Here is a 24,125-nt window from a genome sequence, read left to right as displayed (position 1 = left end):
CAATATTTTACTTTCCCAGCGACGGAGTCTTCTTTCAGTGAGCGACAATGGTGAAGCCGGAATCCTCAATGCTGCAGTGATATACAGTAGCTATTCGCTTTGAATACTCTGAATTATTATTGCAGCTGATGTTCCCGGAAATCATATAATTTGGTTCCATGTTACGTTGTAGAGTTTATTAGATGTGTTGTGATTACCAGGGTTCTTAGGACCTCATTCTTTAGTGATCGGTCCCCAGCGTATTCGCACTGGGGACCGATGGTGCGGCTCTGTGCATACGTGTATTTGTGCAGGGCCACTGTAAGAATTTGTTTATTCTGGTCCCCATGAAAATGCTAAGCATTCCCTCGGGGGGGTCTGATGCCTGACCATAGTGCTTAGCGTGTGCACCTGCATTTTTTATTTTTCCATGTGGCACTACAAATCGCAGCATAAGCACCTATTGTATAACATTATCCAACAGGTCACTCTATATTTAACCTACTAGGCATTCCCTATTATCATCTCCAAGTACTGGCTTGTGGTGCCAGGTGAGTAGCGCAGATCCTTACCTGCCTACAACATACATTATGAGGCACCTCCAGCAAAACCGTCCTAGTGGCCACCTGGAGAACCTCACCTTACAGCACAACGAGCTGTTGGAGGAAATGGAATCATAGTGTCACACTTGCAGCAGAACACCCACAGTAGGAAAGCACAGAGATGCGGCTCTAGGAGGAAATCACCGTACGGTGGAGAGACCCCTTCCGTACACTGCTTTTAGTTGCATGAGATAAATTCCACAGAGAGGAAGCTCTTGGGGTGAGGGCAGAGAGATAGAAGTTACTGTTCGGCTCAGCAGCAGCAAATAGATATGGACGTCTCTGGAAAATACACTGTACTTTGTTATTATACCTTTTTAAACAATTTAATATTTTAAATCAATTAAATATTTGAACAAATTTATAGATTAAGAAAAAACTTTTTTTTTTTCGAAAAGTTTCAGCTATTCAATATTGAACAGGTCCAATGTTTGTACTGTGCGTATTGCCATTTCTGCGCATGCGCTGGGTCGGTGCACCCATGGCAAACAAACTGTTTGCCCATCGTTGCGGGCAGAGGGTAGGGGGGGGCGTGGGGCTGTGGGCTGGCCCATTAGCATATTGGAACTCCCAGCGTTTCATGGGTGTACCCATGAGAACGCTTTGCATTCTCATTCTATTGAGGCCATGACCGACATACGGGGGGTGGGCAGCTGACATCACCCAATGACATCACCCGATGACACCCACTTCCCCCTGTTGTTTAGAGCAACCTTACATATGCGTGCACCTTCCACGTCTTTCAATGGTCGGTGACAGTCCCAGGGGCATGCGAATGGATGTTTATGTAAAACATCAATTCGCAGCCAGTGCGATGGAACACGGCTTGCAAATGCTGGGCCCAGCTTACCGCCATCCGAGCGAATGAACCAGATTAACCCCCTTAGAGTCTGTGCCCCCCTTGCATACCACCTAACTTTAGACAATTGAGAATCTGGACCTGCGACTCCGGAAGCACGTCCAGTCTGATAAGGGGTGGAGTCACTGGAGATATGGGCATGGTCTAGCGCCGCGGTCCCTGTTTTCCTAATTTTTGGCAGAGTGCCCAGTGGTGATCACTGCCTATCCCAACTGCGTCCCCTCTGTTCCTGCCTGCAGAACACTGCAACCCGCTGGTAGGGCAACAGGACAGTGTCCAATCAACAGGATTGTCTGGCTATATTCGGGACTGTTGGAAGGTATGCTCTAGCATTCAGACTGTTATGTACTCCCAGGTGCCCGATACAGGGGAGGGGGTCCCTATGGATGAGGTGTCACGGGCCTCTTCCTTTGTTAACATGCCCCTGGAAGGGGGAGTTTGCATGCGGAGCCTAAGAGGAGGGGATGGTTATTAATTACCCAAGCCCTGCTTATTGGAGGGTGCGCGGCAGACTTGGGCTCATCCAACAAGGTAATCTGTAAATCAACCCCCACCCCCAGTTCCTGTTGAACTTTTGACCACGTTGACCTATTGCGTGTTGAAGAAATGGAGTTGACCTATTGACTGCCTTACTAGACCTTGTCCATCCATTGACTGGGAACTAGTTGGGGCAGGATGCACTGTCTGCAAGATTTTGTTTGGGCCATCAAAGAGCAGATTTTTCCATGTAATGTAAAGAAGCATCTGCAACAAAATCAATCTGTCGGATACATTCTAAACCAGAATAACAATGGTATAGATGGGAGAATAGGTCCAGGCCTTCATATAAAAATAATGATGACCAACCGCCCAGATGCCCAAAGGTATCGGCCATAAATCATAAGTGTTACAATTGTATTTTTATTTTGTTAAAAAACTGCTAAGTATATAGGGAGAAAATATTGCTGATTGTTTATTTTATACTAAAAGAAAGCTGCCATTTTTAGCGGAGAGTGAATGAAGTTTCTAATAATTATAGAAATATACATTAATAGGCATATGCGGGGGGGGGGTCCTAGATTTGCCCAGGCACTCCCTAATATTGAACACATACCCTTGCCGCTGCGTCTGGCCTGCAACCCACAGCGGCCTCAGTGCCATACTCACATTCTGTCGCCGACAACCCCTCTAAATTGGCCGCTGCCTAGGAGTAGACAGACACTTGGAGGGGCCGTAGATGACAGTATTTGAATGTGGCCTGCTGTGGGTTGGATGCCGCCGCCGGACGCTGAAGAGAGGAAAGCGGCGCATTGTTACGAACACCCTGGCAACAAACAAGCAAGTCCCCTTGGCAGCGAGCATGCAGCCCCTCCACCTGACAACAAGCCTATTACTCCCCCCTGGCAACAAGCATGTAACTCCCCTCCCTGGAAATGAGCATGTAACTCCCTAGCAACGAGCATGTAGGTAAAGCTTCACTTGGCATTACATTGTGTAGTATAATGTGTAGTAGATGGAAGTGTAGCAATCCCAGAAAGCCTGCATGGGTCTACATTGTACCAGTGGTGGTCATAGCACATACAATATACAAGACGTTGGCCAAAAAAAATGCTTTGATCATTTTTGTCAACCATTGTCATGTCAATCTTTATACCCTGCTGTTTTAACTACTATTGATTTTATTTGACCTTTTGACCCTGTCAACCTAATGCATGTTGAAGATATATATATATAGACTAGGTGATTCATCGCGCCCTACGGGCGCTCTTCACACCGTCGTAAGGGGCTGCGCCCCCTTAATTTGTAAAACTTTGGAAAATGAGAAAGATGGTTAGAATTGTATGTAAGATGCCTGTTTTGCAACTTGAGTTATAGGTGAAATGTGTTAAATAGAGAGCATATGATTTGGAAGGGGGTGTGTATTGTTTTGTTTAATTAAAAAGAGGTTACAGAGTAAGATGTACATTGATAGTGTGGATGGTACAGTGACATTTTTGGGTGTGGGGGGGGCTGTGTGTGCATGTTGTTTAGGTGTGTGTGTGTGTGCAATAGCATAGTAGGGTGTTTTTGAGTCAGCGGCTCCCCACTGGCGGAGGTCACGACACAGGAAAACAGGAGGCTGGGTAGTGATAGGGGTGTGTGGACATAAGGGGCATTAAAGAGGAGGGTGGGAGATACTGTGCAGCTTCTGCCAGTGGGTGAGGGTCCAGTGTGGCAGTACAGGAGTACAGGATGGTGGCCCTGAGTCAGTGTCTCCTCCTACTGGGTGGGAGTTAGGGTACATGAGAGCAGGAGGCTGGGCTATGAGGCATGATAGGGGTATGTGGCCAAAACAGCGTCAGCGACTCCCCAGTGGTGGAAGTTACGGTTCAGGAGAGCAGGAAGCTTGGTAGTGATAGGGGTGTGTGAGTATACAGTGGACTAAAGAGGGGCTTAGGGGTCCCGTGAATTGTGGGAGGGGCATGGGGGGTGCCGTGAATCAAGGGAGGGAGGGGGCGCAGGTGTCCGCGAATCGCGGGAGAGGGCGGGGGTCCGCAAAGCGTGGGAGGGGGCGTGAATTGCGGGAGGGGGGTTGCGAATTGCGGGAGGGGGGGTGTGCGCGGGGTGATGTGAATCGTGGGAGGGGGCGTGAATCGTGGGGGGGGGGTGCGCGAGGGGTCCGTGAATTGTGGGAGGGGGGGCACGGGGCGCGATAAATCACCTAGTTGGTTATATATTCTTGTAGAAGGATGGTAGGATGTTGCTGTCATTCAGAATGCATTTATATAAACAGTAATAGTAGCAGTAAAAGATCTGACTTAAAACACCTACAGTAAAACAGAACAGGTGTTATATATTATACAAAGAATTAGGTTGACGTGCACATAGTTGTCACTGTAAAAAAAATCAACACAGAAAGGTCAACACTTGTAAATGTTGACATAAGTGTGGCACTTCATTGGTGTCTATGTCGACACATGAGAATGAATATGAAAACATTCAAAAAAGAAAAATAAATCTTCAAAAACTCATGTCAACCTTTTTCATTGTCGACCATAGCCGTGTCAGTGTTTTGCATGTGCCATTTAATCCTGGGGTTGCCTTGAATCACGAGCGGGGCTGGGGGGGAGGGAGGAGGTGAGGTGTGTCCGCGAATCACGGGAGGAGGGGTCGTGGGTGGATGCCGTGAATTGCGGGAGGGGGGTCGCGAGGGGGGTGTGGGTGCCGCGAATCGTGGGAGGGGGGACGCGGGGGGTTGCAGTGAATCGTGGGAGGGTGGGTCGCAGGGGCGGGGGGTTGCCGCAATGACAGGGGGGAATCGCGGTAGGGGGGGTCGTGGGGGGTACCGCGAGGAAGGGGGGGCCTGGGGGGTTGGCACAAATCGTGGGAGGGGGGGTCGCGGGGTGGTGCCGCAAATCGCGGGAGTCGCCGCGAATTGGGGGGGTTGTGTGCTGTGAATCGCGGGAGGGGGGTCGCCGGTGTTATATATTATACAAAAAATTGGTTGATGATGTGTAGGTTGACGTGCACATAGTTGTCACTGTAAAAAAAATCAACACAGAAAGGTCAACACTTGTAAATGTTGACATAAGTGTGGCACTTCATTGGTGTCTATGTCAACACATGAGAATGAATATGAAAACATTCAAAAAAGAAAAATAAATCTTCAAAAACTCATGTCAACCTTTTTCATTGTCGACCATAGCCGTGTCAGTGTTTTGCATGTGCCATTTAATCCTGGGGTTGCCGTGAATCGCGAGCGGGGCTGGGGGGGGGAGGGAGGAGGTGAGGTGTGTCCGCGAATCACGGGAGGAGGGGTCGTGGGTGGATGCCGTGAATTGCGGGAGGGGGGTCGCGGGGGGGTGTGGGTCCTGCGAATCGTGGGAGGGGGGACGAGGGGGGTTGCAGTGAATCGTGGGAAGGTGGGTCGCAGGGGCAGGGGGTTGCCGCAATGACAGGGGGGGAATCGCGGTAGGGGGGGTCGTGGGGGTGGGGGGTACCGCGAGGAAGGGGGGGCCTGGGGGGTTGGCACAAATCGTGGGAGGGGGGGTCGCGGGGTGCCACGAATCGCAGGAGGGGGTGTGTCACAGGGTGGGGCCGCAAATCGCGGGAGTCGCCGCGAATTGGGGGGGTTGTGTACTCTGAATCGCGGGAGGGGGGTCGCCGGGGGGTGCCGCAAATCGCCGCAAGAAAAAATCAACACAGAAAGGTCAACACATGTAAATGTTGACATAAGTGTGGCACTTCATTGGTGTCCATGTCGACACATGAGAATGAATATGAAAACATTGAAAAAGTGAAAAATAAATCTTCAAAAACTCATGTCAACCTTTTTCATTGTCGACCATAGCCATGTCAGTGTTTTGCATGTGCCATTTAATCGTGGGGTTGCCGTGAATGGGGGGGGGGGGGGGGTGGGACACATTGCTCTGTTTCTGGACTTTCTTCTTAATTTATGGATTACCATCACCTGTGCTTAAACACAGGTGACGACAATCATAAATTAAGATGGAAGTCCACAAACAGAGCATTCTGTCCCTCCTGGAGAGGGTCATGTTGGGAGGTATGGAGGTGTGGGGCGCTCACCTGGTGTGTCTGGTGAGTAGCTGTGTCTTTGCTGGGCAACATGGGGAGGCAGAGGGTGTCTGGCACTGTGGGCTCACTGGGCTGGTTCTCTGTCGTGTGAGTCAGTCATGTGAGTCAGAGGCTCCACCCAGCGTTACAGCTTCAGACACACTTTGAGTGACAGAAGTAGCCAAATATATGAGATATATATATATATCTTCTATACTACACCCAGAGAAAAGTACTGTAAGTGCCGTAATAAAGTTATTGTATTTTAGTCTGCGTAGAGATGTATCGCCATTTATTATATTCATTTGATACATTCACTGGTCATTCACAACAGCAATATACACAGATGAAAAAAAAATCTGTAGGTAAAAATTTTATTTTATCCCTTTCACATCGCACACAGGACTTTGTACACGGGTCCATCCTGGGTGATACCTTGTCGAGACCCCTTTCAGACTTCTTGCCAGTTTAGTGACATCATCGCCGACCAATCCCAAACAAGCACTTAGCGCTGGGTCTTCTTATGCATTGACTCGGCTTACTCGTTGACGCTGGACCATGAGCCGGGTTGAACCTATGTGTATTCCTGCTTGATACCTGGGTTTAAATACTCGACCCGGCTAATTTCAACTGGGTGTTTCACACCGTACATTATCCCTGTATGTTCATGTGAAATAACCTAGGATATTGCTGTCAGTGTGAAGGGGGTTTTAGGGGGTGATTTTAATCCCATTGAAACGGGGCAAATTCCGATGTTTGGAGGACTGCGCATATGCAAGTCCCTCTATGCACATAAGCAAGTCTCCTTTGTGAATGGCTTCAGTGACTTGCATAGTTGCTGAGCCTTTCGCAGGGATCGGAACGGGACGGGGGCAGATGGAGGCAGGGTCGGGTGTCACCCATGGAAACGCCCAGCGTTCTATTGACATCCCCATGAAAATGCTGGGCATTCCCATGGGGGTGCAAGCGGGACAATATGACACAGGACGTCACCCGCCCACCCTGTCTTCGTCCCGGTGGCCGCAAATAAAAGTGAAGCCAGGAGAAATGATTAGATGGTCGTTGACCACTGAATGATCTCTCCGGCAGCGGCGGCTGCCTATTCTTATGTATTCTAGTTATCAAATATCCTGCTCGCCGCCTCTCCTGCCTGGTGCTTCCCCACTGTGCAGATAAGTGTGTGCCAGAGGTGCGGCACCGCCGGCTAACACCTACATGGACCGTATAGGCTGCACATACAATTTATCTCTTGTGCAGCCCGTCCGACCTCCAACTTGGATCAGATGTCATGCTATTTGGACCGATTTCACCCGATTTCTTGGCCAGATCAGCCGGAATTGGGTGAAATCAGGCTCAAATCCCATAGTGTATGGGAACCTTAACACTGGTTGTCCTCAATAGCGAAATAACATTTACTAAGATATTTGCTAAATGAAGCCGACAGAACCATTTACAGAGGTGGCGGATGGGACAGATCTTGTCTAGTCATTTTTATTATAAGAAAAAATAAATAAGTCTGATATTTGCCCCCTGTACGCGCAACACGCGGCTTAATGTCGAGTTTGTGACCTTCAACTCTACCAAGGATTTACTAAAGACGGACAAAAAGAACAGATCTGGAACTTATGTCTCTATGGTCAATGGGTTTGTCAAGGTAATGAAGCCAATGAATTATTTATAATATACAAGTATTATCGCAAATGGAGCGCAACAGATAAAGTGACAGATACAGGTTTATGTAATATGGTGCATGGTGCGTTGGGCCATTTTCCCGGAGACCTGGGCATGGACAGTAGACTGGCATAGTCCACTGGTGCCCCCTGGAGCGCTGCCGGTCAGAGGGGAGGGAGGTCTGGACAGGGGCTGTACACGGGACCCATCCTCGCTTACTTGCTCTCATCGTCATCCAGCCTCTTCTAACCAGACTTTGGCTCCTTTATTAATGGCTCGGTCTAATCCATCGAGCAGGGTGCTATAACCAGCTCATACTAGCGGGATGAGGCAGACTGCAGAAAGTAACACATACAGTATACACAGGGGAGAATGAAGTCAATGTCCTCTACAGTATTGAAGCTGACGGGAGTTTTAATCTCACAGGAGCGGAATTAGGAAAATTGCAATGTGTTCAGGTCATTATAGATATCCATCCTTTGTCCTTGTAGATGCTGAAAAGGGAATAAAGACAGCAGTTAATAAGAAGTGACAAGTTGGAATACAGAAGCTAGCTACTCATTGATATTCCTTTTTATCTCAACCGATTCCTCATTTCCTTCACCCGACCCTGATATTAATCGAACATACACTGAATGTGAGAATCATACCGATACTGTACCTACATCTTGAAGTTGGGAATCCCGAAAGGAGATAGGTAAATAGTATACTCACCCTGCCCACTATAACCCTCTCTTCTAGCAGCCAAACCCAAGCCATCCAATCCTTGCCCCCACCCTGAAGCCCAATCCTACCCTCACTTCTCAGTGCCTAAACCTAACCCCCTCACCCCGCAGTCTAACCTAAACCTTCCCCTACCTGCATCCTAACCCTAGCCATCCCCACTACCGCCGCGGGGTCCCGGCAAAATAGGTGTGACCAATGGAAAGGAGCATGGTCAACAACAGGGGGCGTGGCCATATCCCTGTGAAAAAAAGTAATCTCCGCTCAGCACATGGCACTGAGCAGGGTGTGCTGCGCTGGGGGGAGAGGCTGTGCTCTCGATTCACACTGCCCGGCTCTCTGCAGCAGGGGAGGGGGGGTGCGAGACCCAGGACCCTAGACTTGGGCCTGGGTCAAAAGTAACGCCACTGCCCTGGCACCCAAACCTAGACCCCCACCCACCCTTGCAGCCTAATCGTAATCCCCCTTCTCAGTGCCTAAACCTAACCCCCTCCCCACAGTGTAACCCAAACCTTCCCCCTTCCTGCAGTCTAGCCCTAAATCTCCCCACTAGTGCCTAAACCTAACCCCTCCCCCATCCTCAGTGGGTTTCTGATGACGGTCTTGTGAAGACATCCTGACTGCTGGGACGCTGAATGCAGTCTAACCCTGCCCACATGGTAACACCATGAAATGAATCCCTGCGCTCCACAGTAACAGGCCATTCCTACCTACTGGCTTTGTATCTCCACATAGTGAATCCCTGATATTTCTTTAAACCTGCCAAAGTATATTTGGCAGGAGCAGTGACCAGATGCACCTGACAGTATGTGACTTACCTCGTATGTAGGTTCATTACCAGGTACAACGTTTTTCTGTTTATCTAGTTTTTCTGGAGGATAAAGAGTGTATATGTTAGGGAAATGTGCTGTTACGGAGCATTTAATCTGAACTTAAATGAAACCACTCTGAATGCATAGTTACTTATATTTTGCAAAAGGGAACCAACAAAGCAACTGTTGGATCTCTACTGGAGTGTCCAGTTTGAAGCTCATATCTCCTGCTGCCCTACATTTTAAACCAAATCTCCTGATTCTTTGGATTCTTCACAGCAGCCAGTGTTCCGCCGAATAATTTTTGGGCAATGACAGTGATTTCAGCAAAACTTTGTTGAACCCCTAGCAGTGCAGAATACAGCTTGCCTGATCCCTATGATCTGTGCTAATGTGTGTGTGTGTGTATGGGCTGTGGAATGTTTTGTTAGTAATCTTTAGTTAAATACACAAAAAGGACAATACATAGAAGCTTTAAAATATGTTTTGTTTACAAAGAGATGATGGATAAAAAGAGAACATACATGGTCACCTTGCATTTGGTAGTTATTGCATAGGCATCATATTTATCATGTATACTGTGCTGAGTGAGTAGAAAAGAAACATCACAGCAAATAGATTCAAACAAGAAATCCAGTGTTGCTGGCAGCAATGTTAGTACCAATAATTGCAAAATATCCCAAAATGCATTGTTACTGATTATAGAAAATTTAGCAACAAGCAATTAAGCTTAAACACGCCCACATGTTGAAGTAGACACTCCCTTTTAGTGAAGCATGACATGTCTCCTTGCCACATGTATTACAGACTATAATCTCCCTAAAGCTAGTTTTCAAAAGTAGGAATTGATGTTTCAGACACAGCTATGCTCGCAACCAAAGAGGCTAAAGTGGGGTGTAATCATAGGTACGTGCAGGAGTATCATGGGGGTGCAGCTTTGGGGCCCCCATTAACGGATCACGGACAACCTTCTCCACCCCTTGCTCTGGAACGAATGGGGCAATACTACACATACAGTAGCGATTTTAAGTGATTTCACTAGATCACTTAGAAAATGCCCCCATAGTACATTGCTCTGTGTGTAGGAGCGATAGCGATGTGCGGCCCCTGCACGTTGCTATCGCCCGTTGATTAATATCCAGGATGCTGGCTGAATCTATAATCACCGGTGTCAGGGCCAGGGGCCATGGAGGATTAGTCCATTATGCAGCGTAGGGGGGGTGGGGGCAGAGCAGCACACCTGTGACGGCTCCTGCACCTGCTTATGAGGGCAATGGAACATTCTCGCTTAGGCAAAAATTCTGTGAGATGCCCAAACAAATGCTTTGAGGAAAATACCCCAGTTTGAAGGAGAATACATAAATACTTATTCCAAAATAAGATATCAAATATTTAAAAAGGCAAAACCAGTTTCATTTGGCCATTTAGATTATTGCTTCACATAACTCGCACTGTATTACATAAACCCCTGAATATCCTTCTCTCGACAGCCAGCATTAGATAAATCACTGGAAAGCAGATAACAATCTCAAACTGAGCACAGACGCCACACACACAGCCGCAGAGAACACTCGGGAACAGTAAATACAACCAGCAGCTGTTTTGTCGCTGGAAGGTAATTTACTGACGCCTAATTCATTCACACCGTTATCAAAATGTCTTTGTTAACCCTTTGAGAGTCAAGGGAATTTGTCTAAATAGGTGTGAAAATTGCCAAGCAAACCTTTTTATTTAGTTACGTTGTTGCAGCATTACCCCATCTTTGGCCTAGAGTTAAAATTTAAGACAGCCTGATCCATCGTGAAGTGGGGCCTACCGGGTGAGCTTCCCTGTGTCCCTGTTGGGATAGTCGAACACTATCATCGGTAATTCTTCCTAAATCAACAGCATGCAAGTCTTCATCTAGCAGACCAGAGCTGTTCACTCATAAATGGGTCAGCAGTCATACCTCCCAACTATCCCGATTACAGCTGGACAGTTCCGCTAATTGGAGACTGTCCAGCTGTCCCTCCAATGGGTGGCAGTGTCCCACAGTTGGGGGGGGGGGGGGGAGTCTCAGTTGTGGGGAGCCAGAGATCATTGGTGCTGTGCCCACGGCATCTCTTCAGTACAGGGAGAGAGTTGGGAGCTGCGCTAGGCCCCACCCCCTTCACCCGAGACCACAATCACTTTGATTGTAACCCTGCCCCCTTTTTGGACCGGCCACCCCAAAGACATTCATTAGCTTTTTAGGCTAGTATAGGTTCTACAGTGTCTTCTAGCTGGAGAGATTCCTGACATCCTCTGTGATGCTGTTTCCACATTATAACCATATTATAAGACTTAAGATGAATGCGCCATTCTACACGCTCCATACTTTCATAAGCAAATGTCTTACTTTCAGCCCACATTTCTTAGTCTATGAAAGGGGTCGGATTACCCTGAAACAGTCTCTATGGATCTCTGAGACCATCGATTGCTCACCTTGGTACCGCTTCGCCTGTATTTTGCTTGACACACAGTACGCCATGGCGGCGATCAGCACGGTAAAGACAATGTCACAGATGACGATTCCAATGAGGGCCCCGGAGTTCAGCTGCAAACAATTTGCGCATCCTACAGGGATATGGCATCCATATTAATATAACAGGACCATAAGTATACTGTATGTGATGCAACCGTCAGTAACGGGATCATTTCTGCCTAACCTTTGTGTGTGTTTTCAGTGCAAATCTCTCTGACATGTATAAGGCAAATTCACTGACACAAGGACAGTAAATATCGCTGGGCCACCAGCAACGGATCCCCTTGGTCACCTAGCAGAGGAGAACGAGGGCCACCAGAGGGACAATGAATGTCCCTTGATCTGGGGGCTATCACTGATCCGCCAGAACAAAATAATATCGCCAACTGATGGTATAATCATTGCTAGCGGGGGCGGGCAGCTGGCATCAGCGGATTGACCGCCCTCTTCCTGTAGGGGGAGCATGCAGATATAGGACACCAGAGAGGTGTCTTAGACCCTGAGGAAGCTTAACTGCGAAGCGCGCCGGCTAGCGGTGTGCAGGCAGCAGTGTCTTGCTGATAGATTTATTATTTTCTTTACAATGCATTTTGATTGATGTGCAGCAGTACTTAGACTCGATAGCCCTTGTCAGGGCTTACAGTCCACTTGTGCTCATACTAGTGGTACCCTTCATTGGGACTCTAGTACAATTGGGGTTTTATTGCTGATTGGGCGATATTTAATACAGCAATACCCCCACTACTCTCCGACCACACACGGATTCATGTGTGTTCAGGTCTGTCTGAAATAATAGCAGACATACAGGAAGAGCTACAATCACTCTAGCTGCAGTTCAGTGTTATATTATTGCCTGTGATTAGCATAAACACGGCAACTGTGGTAGTACAACTGAGCACATATCTGTCGATATACTAGGGCAACTAGCCAGACTTATTAGCCGAGCTGTATCAAGTACCAGAGATATAACTGGTCGAATATTGGCCCTATACACTGCCATCCTTGCAGATATAATCAAATCAGCATATTCCAGCGCTTATCAGCAAGCACCTGCCAGCCACCCCATTTTTATGTGTGTTTACCCACCCTTGTCTGTTATATGGTTTTAAAGTATCGCAGCCTTTTATAAATGTAATAAATAAAAGTTATATTTTAGATCCTTTTCTATTAGGTGCACCTAACAAAAGGACATTCTTCTCTTTTTGTGTTCATGTGTCTTAGATCTGCGAGCACTATAGAAATCATTAGTTGGTCGGCAACCATCGAAAGATGTCCTCCCCACAAGGATGCTGCGGGGATATTCGCGGTGTGCGTGGCGGACGGGCATTCCTGCTGGTGGCGGTTAAAGTATGCGCAAAGCAGCGAATTTGTCAGCTTTGCGTGTCAACCAGAATGACCTCCTAAATTCAATCTGAGCCTATGTGCTGTAACCACCCAGTCAAAATGGTAAAAGGTCAATATGACAATGATCATCGGATGGAAAGATCGACATAATTTAAAAAAAAATAATAATTTCTTTACAAATGGGAACAGTATCCTGAAACAAGGGGACACAGGACACTAATCGGGGGTCCATGTGCTGAGTTTTCTACAAATCGGCATGATAAAACGTAGAAAACTCATGTATTGACCATTTCCGTGGTGGCTTTTTGCTTGGGTTGACTATTTGTCTCTGTCAACCCAGTGAATGTAGTCCTCGACACTGTCAACCTAATAAAAGTTGACCTTAAGATCCAGATCCTAGTTTACTACATAGATTTGTGATACAATCATATACAGTGGCGGTTCCAGGGTAGGGAAGCAACACAGTTCAAAATTCAAATAGGAGAGACACGCCCACTGCCAGTGAGTCAGTTGATGGCAGTGGGTGTGGCTCCACTATTTGAATTTTGAATTGTGCTGCAGCCCCACATCTGGAGCCGTCGTTGACCATACACCATACAGGACACACAGATAAAGCAGTCTTACCATCTTGTCCTAAGGCAGCACCTGAAAATGAAAGGAGAAGATATCATGAATATAATGGTCTTCAATCAGATTGGCGACATTTAACCTACACTTAGAGCAGATTAGGGGTGGGTGGACGCCCCCATTTTCTAGGTCACCTTGCAAACTTGCTGTCCTCGCATCCCCTGCTTCCATGGGCCAGCTGCGCTGAACATTCCAACCAATGGCGAGATATTGGATCCTACATGCAGGGCGGAGTCTACTGACACATTTCCTGCATGCCCCTCCTGGAGATTGTTGTTACTTCCTATCACTGCCCAGCTACACCCTCTAAGCCACAAGTGGTCATCTGGCTGATTCCTTTGCTACAACGTTAAGTCTGCCGACTCACAGAGTAGTAGTAGTACCTTTATTTATAAGGCGCCACAAAGTGTCCGCAGCGCCGTACATAGCAAACAAAAACAAATAACAAGGTAACGTACAGAGCATGTCTCAGATGCCCTTGCATACCCACAGGCAATACCAGTCGGGCTGCGCCAATCCCCAGGCTCTCAGAATCAGCCTTTATGCCGTGTATTTTTTGATATTCAAACTTTTGTATCTGACCTGTAATAAATCTGCTGACCATTTAGAGGAAATGCTGAAGCAACGTGAAAAGCAGAACAGGAAATGCAACCAGCCAGCGCTGTTTTTAGTTTGGTAATAATCCGGAACCTTGTGACCAGCTGACCTAGAAACAGCTGCTGCAAGATGTGTTGTATACACAGACACAAATCCTGAGGAGGGTGATTGGGCTGTGGCTGGGGAAGGTGATGGGGCTGTGGCTGGGGAAGGTGATGAGGGACTGAGGACAGTGGTGAAGGGTGGAGGACAGTGCTGAAGGGTGGAGGACATTGCTGAAGGGTGGAGGACATTGCTGAAGGGCTGTGGACAGTGGCGAATGGCTGAGGACAGTCTTGAAGGGCGGAGGACAGTGTTGAAAGGCTGATCATAGTGGTTAGAGGCTGAGGATGATGATGAGATGCTAAAATGATGAGGGTTTAAGACAGTTGTGAGGCCTGGGGCAATAATTGAATCTAGGTGTCTAATTTTTTGTTGTAGACAAATGTGTGTGTTTTCCTCCATGGAAGCAATTATTTGTGTGTGTTTTTTCCTGTGTGGGATATTGTGTGTGTTTTTTCCTGTGTGGGATATTGTGTGTGTTTTTTTCCCCAGTCAGGTACAATGTGTGTGTGTGTGTGTGTGTGTGTGTGTGTGTGTGTGTGTGTGTACAGTATATGGGGACAGAATCGGTACTCTTTACTTAGCACGGCGCCCATCGCGGGCATTGAATGCACTAAAAAATCGGGTGCGACGCAACCGACGCGATGCCCGCGATTTCCCATAGGGAACAATGTTAAATGTCTCAATTGACCCGATTTTCCTGTTCAATGCCTCAATGGACCCGATTTTTCCATAGGAAACAATGTTAAATGGGCCACAGAGCCCAAATAGGCCCCTGAAGTGTGAAATGGCCCCCACAATTGTTAACGCCACCCCACGATCAACGTGAACCCGAAGCGTGGCGAGCGCAGCGAGCCCGCGAGGGGCGGCGGTAAGCGTCCTCCGACCTTTTCATACCCCCACTATCCACGTCGGCGTGGAGTTGAGAATAGATTAGTGTGGCGAGCGCAGCGAGCCACCGAGCCCGAAGCGTGACGAGCGGACGCGGATACCTTCACAGGTAAACGTGTCCCTTCGCGGGCTTCACAGGTATCCGCGTGCGCTCGCCACGCTTCAGGCACGGTGGCTCGCTGCGCTCGCCACACTTTCTATTCTCAACTCCACACCGACGTGGATAGTGGGGGTATGAAAAGGTCGGAGGACGCGTACCGCCGCCCCGCGCGGGCTAGCTGCGCTCGCCACGCTTCGGGTTCACATTGATCGTGGGGTGGCGTTAACAATTGTGGGGGCCATTTCACACTTCAGGGGGCCTATTTGGGCTCTGTGGCCCATTTAACATTGTTTCCTATGAAAAAATCGCGACCATTGAGGCATTGAACAGTAAAAACGGGTCAATAGAGACTTTTAACATTGTTCCCTATGGGAAATCGCGGGCATCGCGTCGGTCGCGTCGCACCCATTTTTTTTTAGTGCATGCGATGCCCGCTATTTTTTACCCGATCAGAATCGTGGGCGCCGTGATAAGTAAAGAGTACCACAGAAACTGCTGTGACATGGGCTTGCTCTGGGTATCATAGCTCTTTTCTCTGCCTCTGACATAAAGCTTTGGGTTTGTGAACGTCACTGAATTAGGCAGCGTATCCTGCAATGAGTCACTTTCTGGTGACCCTCGATACATCAAGCTGATATAACCGTGGGGAACAGCTTTTCCTGACCACTATTTTATATTAAACACAATGATCTCATTAGTCACAACAATATCCTGCAGCTCCCCCTTTTTAGGACATTGTTTATGTCATATGCTTCAATAATAAAACAGGTAAGTTATCATTTTTCATGTTTATGTCTCAGGAGTTCAGGAGGACACTTCACATTTTTAGAAAATAAATTAGTATTTTCTTCCCTTAGGATCTATGGTGGTTACTCAGATTCTGTAGTTATGGCTACAGGATGCGTCAAGTACCAATTACCGTTACTTTGCATGGGATCCATACTGCATGGGTACTGCCACGTAGCAAGTATCCTGCCATCAAACTGTCAGTGATTGAAAGTCTGATGCCCTTTTAGTATCAGGGAGGAGGTGGTGGAGATGTATCGCCACCGTTTAGGGTGAGGGAAGAGGCTAGGGGTCGCTATAGTTGGGCAGAGATCGCCTGGCCTCTGTGACAGGTGACTTGCGTGCCATTATATAAGAAACCCGATGGTGAGTCAGTGACCCGATGCTGCCTCCTAGGACCCAGGTGACACTACTGCAGCAGGAGGCATCGGCATGTAATGGACGCCTCCTGCTGCTTTACCATACAGCGTTATCACTGCTGCTTCCAGGGAAGTGATAGCAATTCCAACCACATCTAAATTAGGATCTATATTACCGACATCTGCATTAACAGAACTAGTGGTTAAAGGGGTTTTCCACAATGCATGTTTGCCTGCTGTTCCATCCTATCTGGCTTCTCGTATGGTCTGAATGTGTCACATGCCAATCTTTACAGAAGGTTTACATTTGCATCTAAATCTCTAAAAAATTTACAGGGCAAGCATGCTGTGGTGTGCGCAGAGTTGTGAGGGACCAGTAGAGCCGCACTGAATCTGGAAAGTGTTGGGCATTCTTGGATGGTTACGTAGAGGTGGGTGAAAAGCTCCACAAAGAAATTCCCCCAAATGGGCATGTTAATGGATTGTCACAGGGGTGGTTGCACACTGAAGTGTTTACTCGTGTACGGAGGCCGTACTCTGATGGAGATTCTGCTCCTAGCATGAGGCTGCTGTATGTCCCAATGGCGCTTCCACCAGTATGGAACTACCCATACCCAGATCACCAGGACAAACCAACCATATCCAGATCACCAGGACAAACCAACAATATCCAGATCACCAGGACAAACCAACCATATCCAGATCACCAGGACAAACCGACCATATCCAGATCACCAGGACAAACCAACCATATCCAGATCACCAGGACAAACCAACCATATCCAGATCACCAGGACAAACCGACAATATCCAGATCACCAGGACAAACCAACCATATCCAGATCACCAGGACAAACCAACCATATCCAGATCACCAGGACAAACCAACCATATCCAGATCACCAGGACAAACCAACCATATCCAGATCACCAGGACAAACCAACCATATCCAGATCACCAGGACAAACCAACCATATCCAGATCACCAGGACAAACCAACCATATACTGATCACCAGGACAAACCAACCATATCCTGATCACTAGTAGTAGTACAGAACAGCCCATATCCGGCTCACCAGAACAGAATATTCCTTATCCAGATCACCAGAACAGAACAATGTGTAGCCCGATCAGCAAAACAGAACAGCCTATAGCAATGTCACCAAAGTCAGATCAATGTAATAGAACAACCTGCAGTCGTATCACCAGAATGGAACAATGGACCTCATTCTGGATGACCTGCAAAGCTTTGCGGGTCATCTAAATGCTGCCTGCACAAATGCCCACCAACCCTCCCTCGCACGCCGATTTCCTCGCATGCATGTGAATGGATGTTTAGCATCATCATCATCCATTCACAGGCTTGCATGTGGGGGCAAAATCCTTTGACGACCGCGACCATCGAATGATTTTGCAAGCGCTCGCAAACCTAAGACACCTCTCTGGTGTCTTAGATATGTGGCGTCCCTGTACGTAAAGTGGCTGATGTCAGCTGCCCCCCCCCCACCTGCGTCACTGCCACATTAGCATGATAACGCCCAGCCTTTTCATAGGAATGACCATGAAACGCTAGGTGTTCCCATGGGCCCGACCCCACGCCGGCTCCCTATGCCCCAGTTGCATTGCTAGGTGCAACTGGGACGGCGAATAAGCAATTCGCTGCCTACTCGCACCAAGCTGCTGCAATGCGCAGTCGCTAAACATCGTTCCCCTGTGCAAATGCGCAGGGGAGCGATTGAACCAGAATGAGGGACAATATGTAACCAGAGCACCAGAGCAATCTGTAGTAAGATCTGGCACGGTTTGCACTGTAAATTATATATACAGCTATGTGTATGTGTTGGTGATTTATATGTACAAAGAGAAGATCAGTCTGTAATCATGTTTTAGAATCCATTTGATTTTGACATTTTTATGGCTTTTAATAAACTTGGGAACTGAAAGGGGAAATTCTCATAGAAACTAGAAGCTATTGAAGAGACTTGCTTCTTATTTTCCCACAGGGTAAGAGGAAAGATTTACAAAATATAAATCACTGTATAATTCTGTGACATGGGAACAGAAAGATAAAGCAGCGTGTCCAGTGCCCCCAAATTGGTAGCAAGAGTGGTAGCCCCGATTTCCCATAAAATTCAAGCACTGGCTACACTAGATAAACTCCATATCATAGCATCGCATGGAGGATTAACAATCAAGATTCTGGACTATAACAGTGACAAATTAAGACACAGTGCCACCTGCTGTCCCTCCAATGTAATTTCTATGACAACTTAGCCTGTAGCTGTTGCTATTCTCCAGCAAGCTTGGCACATTGCTGTTAAAAAGTGGCCACAGTCTGATTCCTGTATTTTGAAGGTCACTATTGTTCATTATAATTAATGGGAATACTTAGCGGGGGGTGTTAAATCACTTTATCGATCACAAAAACAATAAAGCCTTTAACTGCAGTGTCAATGGAGTGGTGTGGCTCTACGGGAGAGTGGCTGTGCCCCTGGCATGCTGCGCATCGTGACTTCTGACCATGTCCCGCAGTGCAGAGTCACACAGCCAGAGACAGGAGCAGCCGGGCAGCATCTTGGCGGGTGCTCTGGGGCTGCTTGGCATTAGGCTGCGTCGTATCAGGGATATTAAACATATTTAAAAACCCTGGTCCCCCAATTTTTGCAAATTTGGACATTTTAACATGAACATTTCCTCTGGATCACCTGTCATCGATGCCCGTCAATCACCGCTTACAGCAGGTCGGTGGATAGGAGGATCGCTCCTGCAGGTTGGAGAATTTGTGTCATTGTAAATACTGTATATCCCAAATGCCGCTGTTAAGTTTCAGTTTCAAAAATGGAGCTGCAGCGCAGTTCAGATTTCAAATAGGGAAGACACACCAACTGCCACTCCACCGACAAACATCACGGTCAGTATTTGCTGGCACTTGGTATGATTCCGCTGGTTGTGCCTGTGGTTGTTACAGGTGTCAACAAGTTTTGCACCTTGTAGTGATCAGTACATTGTTTGATTGTGCTTTATGTAACATGTTGGCGACAAGGGGCTTATACAGACCTGCCGACAATTGAACCCTAAACTTGCTATGTTGCACCTTGGGCAGGATGCATACAGATCAGCCTCATTAGCATCTGTGTCCGGATCACATAAACATATGTCTCGCTTGTGAAATTAACATTCAATAAAATTTCAAACAGAGGCAGCATTGCCTCAGTGGAATAATGTCATTTCCAGATGGCATTATCCGATCACTGGCGTATATTTAAAATGTGTGCAGTGTGCACAGGGGGCCCTGGATCACTGCAAACTCTGCACCCATTTCCTGAACACTTCCCCCTCCAGAAAACAGCACTGTAGAAAACAGAGAGAAATAGCGCAGCTGCCATTTTTCCGGAGGTTTGCAGGAGCAGTTGTTTGTTGCACTTGATATGAGCTCAGTAGTGAACCGCATGTTGCTGTTTATGATACATTATTAAATAATGCAAATAAGAAAGTTATGAAAGGAAGAATATATCTATATGTAATTTTTGAGAGGAAATATTGCTTTTGGAATATTACTATTCTCGTTGGCTGCGATTTGCTTTCATACTCTCATTTATTATCTAGAACTAGTCTATAATTAACAACATCAATCACCAGAATACATCAATTCGTCAATTCAGTTTAATGATAATTAACGTAATTTGTTATCTCCTGGCTCCTCTCGTTCTCTCATGTCAGATACACGTATTATAATTAATCGCATCAATTCTTCATTTTTATTTAGAGTCTTTCTTTTTTTTAATACTCATTAAAGTGGAGTAATGTCATATTACTGCAGCCCGGTTGGCTCCTTACCCCTCTCTCCATACATGATTTGTCTAATCTATTATAGTTAATGACATCAACAGAGTTCTGAGTAATTAGCCGTTTGATGCTACGTGTGTTCCTGCAGGCAAATCTGGGCCTGTCCAATACTTGTCTCCTATATGTTAGACTCTGATGTGTGTGAATAAAGCCAGAGGTGTCACTAGAGTTGGTGTCACATGCGGTGGTACCTCATGGTGTCACCTCCACCCCCCCACTCCCAACGAACTCCTCCCATATCACACTACATAGAATCCTGTAGTGCCGCTTACACACATAATGCCTCCTGTAGTGCCCCTTGCACACATATGCCCCATGTAGCACTGCTTACACACATAATGCCCCCATAGTGCCTCTTACACACATATGCCCCCTGTAATGCTGCTTACACACATAATGCCCCCTGTAGTGCCCCTTGCACAAATATGCCCCCTGTAGCACTGCTTACACACATAATGCCCCCCATAGTGCCTCTTACACACACATATGCCCCCTGTAGTGCTGCTTACACACATAATGCCCCCTGTAGTGCCCCTTGCACACATATGCCCCATGTAGCACTGCTTACACACATAATGCCCCCCATAGTGCCTCTTACACACATATGCCCCCCATAGTGCTGCTTACACACATAATGCCCCCTGTAGTGCCTCTTACACACATATGCCCCCTGTAGTACTGCTTACACAAATTATGCCCCCTGCTGTACTGCTTACACACACATAGGGGGTTCTTCTGGTTGATTCCACCAAACCCCACCCGGCAAATGAACGCCCACCCGCCTCCCCCTCGAAGTGCGGGTATGCCCGCACAGGCTGTGAATGGATGTTTTGCATAAACATCCATTCGTATGCGTGCATGCTGGCATGGATATGGGTGTGCAGCTGACATCCGGTGATGTCACCTGCCCGCCCCCCACCCCAGCGTCACCGCCTAATTACCATGAGAACGCCCATGGAATGCTGGGCATTCCCATATGGTAAAGGCGCAGCCCGGCACCCCCCCACTCTTCTCCGCAGAAACTCGTCTGCGCATGCGCAGACGCGCAACATTGGCCCCAATGCACGGAGGACCGAACAAATGTGAATAACCCCCACAATGCCCATGTATTCCCTCTTATACACATAATGTCCCTTGTAGTACCGCTTACACACATTATGCCCCCTGTAGTGATGCTTACACTCACAAAATGCCCCCTGTATTGCTGCTTACACACACATAATGCCCCCTTTAGTGCCTCTTACACACAAAATGCTCCCTGTAGTACTGTTTACACACACATAATGCCCCTGTAGTGCCTGTTACACACATAATGCCCCTGTAGTGCCTGTTGCACACATAATGCCCCCTGTAGTGCCTGTTACACACATAATGCCCCCTGTAGTGCCTGTTACACACATAATGTCCCCTGTAGTGCCTGTTACACACATAATGCCCCCTGTAGTGACTCTTACACACATAATGCCCCTGTAGTGCCTGTTACACACATAATGCCCCCTGTAGTGCCTGTTACACACATAATGCCCCCTGTAGTGCCTCTTACACACATAATGCCCCCTGTAGTGCCTGTTACACACATAATGCCCCCTGTAGTGCCTGTTACACACATAATGCCCCCTGTAGTGCCTGTTACACACATAATGCCCCCTGTAGTGCATGTTACACACATAATGCCCCCTGTAGTGCCTGTTACACACATAATGCCCCCTGTAGTGCCTGTTACACACATAATGCCCCCTGTAGTGCATGTTACACACATAATGCCCCTGTAGTGCCTGTTACACACATAATGCCCCCTGTAGTGCCTGTTACACACATAATGCCCCCTGTAGTGCCTGTTACACACATAATGCCCCCTGTAGTGCCTGTTACACACATAATGCCCCCTGTAGTGCATGTTACACACATAATGCCCCCTGTAGTGCCTGTTACACACATAATGCCCCCTGTAGTGCCTGTTACACACATAATGCCCCCTGTAGTGCATGTTACACACATAATGCCCCTGTAGTGCCTGTTACACACATAATGCCCCCTGTAGTGCCTGTTACACACATAATGCCCCCTGTAGTGCCTGTTACACACATAATGCCCCCAGCAGTGCTACTTACAAATAATGCCCCCTGTAGTGCCTGTTACACACATAATGCCCCCTGTAGTGCCTGTTACACACATAATGGCCCCTGTAGTGCCTGTTACACACATAATGCCCCCTGTAGTGCATGTTACACACATAATGCCCCCTGTAGTGCCTGTTACACACATAATGCCCCTGTAGTGCCTGTTACACACATAATGCCCCCTGTAGTGCCTGTTACACACATAATGCCCCCTGTAGTGCCTGTTACACACATAATGCCCCCTGTAGTGCCTGTTACACACATAATGCCCCCTGTAGTGACTCTTACACACAGAATGCCCCCAGCAGTGCTACTTACAGATAATGCAGGGCTGGTTGGTTTATTAAAGTGCTACAAACCGCTAATGTCGCATAAGTAAATCCTCTCTATAAATTATCTTAGAAGCTGATTGGCTAGTACATTACCTCTGTCCACTTTATCTCTCTCCAAGGAGAGAGATAGAGAGGCCTCCTAATTGGTTCTGGCTATACCTTGCTTACTGCCAGTAAACTGTACATTGCACTGAACACAGAATGGGCATAAAATTAACTAGTGCATTATAGTGGCGCAGGCAGTGGGGGGATTCCGAGTACCCAGAAACCCCCCTGATGGATCTTTTTTTCTTAAATTATGATAGATTGATTAACCCTTTGAGTGCCAAGTACATTTATCAAAAATTTTATTCATCATAATGACCTGTAATGTTCCCCTTATATAGGAAATATAATATTTTTGTATTTGAATTTATATAACAAATTTGAGCGACGCTGACATTTTTAGCAGATGTTTTGAGCATCTCTCACACTCAAAGGGTTAAATTAGTATTTTTATCAACAGATCGATCGAAAGACAGACAGATGTTTGTTAATGTTGTGAGGGTGCAGATTGCTTACCTATTATAGTGAACACCAGGAACAAGAGGGAGATTGGAAATCCCCAAATCATCTCTCGCCGTGTGGAGTGAATGGTATGCTGACCGTAGGGTGGGTAGCGATTGGTGGCAGTGAAGCTGTTTTGCTGTCAGTTATGCGTCTTGCGTTTATTCGCTCATTTGCGGTCCTGGGCTGTGTCCCTGGTATAGATACTTGTTTCTAACACAGACATTTCATGCGGGAACCAGCTCAGAGTGCTGTCTGCCTGTCCTTGTCTGAAGAGGAAGTGTACTATGAGGCACAGGTCCGTGGTCAGTGCATCCCCTGCCTGGCCAGATAAGGAAAGGCTGACTTGTGAAACCACATTTCACACTTTGCTGAACATGCTCACACAGGGCTGCGGCACAGCCTGCTACTGCATACTTGCCTACCTGACACCTTTCTTATCAGTTACCTAGCTCCCCACAGGTGCTGGCAATCCTACATTATCCATACCTCCCAGCATGCCCCTCTCCAGGAGGACACAATGCTCTGTTCCTGGGCTTCCCTGGTAATGTATGATTGCCAGCACCTGTGGTGACACCTTTCTTATCAGTTACATAGCTCCCCACAGGTGCTGGCAATCATACATTATCCATACCTCCCAGCATGCCCCTCTCCAGGAGGACACAATGCTCTGTTCCTGGGCTTCCCTGGTAATGTATGATTGCCAGCACCTGTGGTGACACCTTTCTTATCTGTTACCTAGCTCCCCACAGGTGCTGGTAATCATACATTATCCATACCTCCCAGCATGC

At 47.3% G+C, this 24,125-nt stretch overlaps 1 protein-coding gene across 1 annotated transcript; it reads right to left on the bottom strand.

Moving 5' to 3' along the window:
* Positions 1 to 6,248: 6,248 nt before the first annotated feature.
* Positions 6,249 to 23,680, bottom strand: TYROBP (transmembrane immune signaling adaptor TYROBP). Its single transcript, XM_083162002.1, has 5 exons — positions 23,350 to 23,680; positions 13,651 to 13,671; positions 11,643 to 11,774; positions 9,186 to 9,238; positions 6,249 to 8,138 (listed from the first exon to the last, which is right to left on the bottom strand). Exons 1-5 carry the CDS (start codon positions 23,399 to 23,401, stop codon positions 8,079 to 8,081), a joined length of 318 nt encoding a protein of 105 aa, XP_083018128.1. The 5' UTR covers positions 23,402 to 23,680; the 3' UTR covers positions 6,249 to 8,078.
* Positions 23,681 to 24,125: the final 445 nt, after the last annotated feature.

This window comes from Crinia signifera, chromosome 19 (genome assembly GCF_055691185.1).
Source record: "Crinia signifera chromosome 19, ASM5569118v1, whole genome shotgun sequence".
Classification (NCBI taxonomy): Eukaryota; Metazoa; Chordata; class Amphibia; order Anura; family Myobatrachidae; genus Crinia; species Crinia signifera.
This window is presented reverse-complemented; position numbering and strand designations above follow the sequence as displayed.